General features: G+C 44.8%; 1 protein-coding gene across 1 annotated transcript; it reads left to right on the top strand.

Annotated features, from left to right (window-relative positions):
- The first annotated feature begins 72 nt into the window (after window positions 1-72).
- LOC121939657 (protein unc-93 homolog B1-like) lies at window positions 73-590 on the top strand. The gene is made up of 2 exons (XM_042482650.1): window positions 73-192; window positions 288-590. The coding sequence occupies exons 1-2, from the start codon at window positions 82-84 to the stop codon at window positions 444-446; spliced, it is 270 nt and encodes an 89-aa protein (XP_042338584.1). The 5' UTR covers window positions 73-81; the 3' UTR covers window positions 447-590.
- The last annotated feature ends 10 nt before the right edge of the window (window positions 591-600 follow it).

Below are 600 nucleotides of genomic sequence, written 5' to 3'. Positions count from 1 at the left end.
TGTGTGTGTGTGTGTGTGTGTGTGTGTGTGTGTGTGTGTGTGTGTGTCTGTGTCTGTGTCTGTGTCTCAGCTCTGCTCGGTATGCTGTATGCTGAGGACAAAGAACGTCTGGACTATGTCTATACCATCTATCACTGGTGGCAGGCCATCGCCATCTTCATAGTCTACCTCTGGTCGAACCTGCCTATGAGGGTACGATGTGTATGTTTAGAAAAAATGTGAGTCGATAACACCTCTGAGAAAAGTGTAGCCTTTTTACGTCACCCATTTTTGTCTATTTTCCTCAGGCCAAGCTCTCCATCCTGTTGGCCAGTTTATTGCTGGCCTGTTACTGTTATTGGGTGATGGAGCATCGGCTGGCCATGAAAGTGCCTTACAGACTGCCTCGCATCCCACGGCCACGGCACAAGGTAACCAATCACAATCAGTCACAAATGACTGGCTGATTGACCTTAGCAGAGTTATGCTGTCAGCCAAAGATTCAGGTGCAACTTATAAAGCCCAATAAAAAGGTATTCTTTGACATCAAATTGTGTTTCAGAATTTAGAAGCATCATTCAGAAGAATTTAGAAGCATCATATACAGTGCCTATCATAAGT

Source organism: Plectropomus leopardus, unplaced genomic scaffold (genome assembly GCF_008729295.1).
Source record: "Plectropomus leopardus isolate mb unplaced genomic scaffold, YSFRI_Pleo_2.0 unplaced_scaffold55127, whole genome shotgun sequence".
In the NCBI taxonomy this organism is placed as follows: domain Eukaryota; kingdom Metazoa; phylum Chordata; class Actinopteri; order Perciformes; family Serranidae; genus Plectropomus; species Plectropomus leopardus.
Note: the sequence above shows the minus strand (reverse complement) of the source record. Positions and strands in the feature narration are given on the sequence as shown.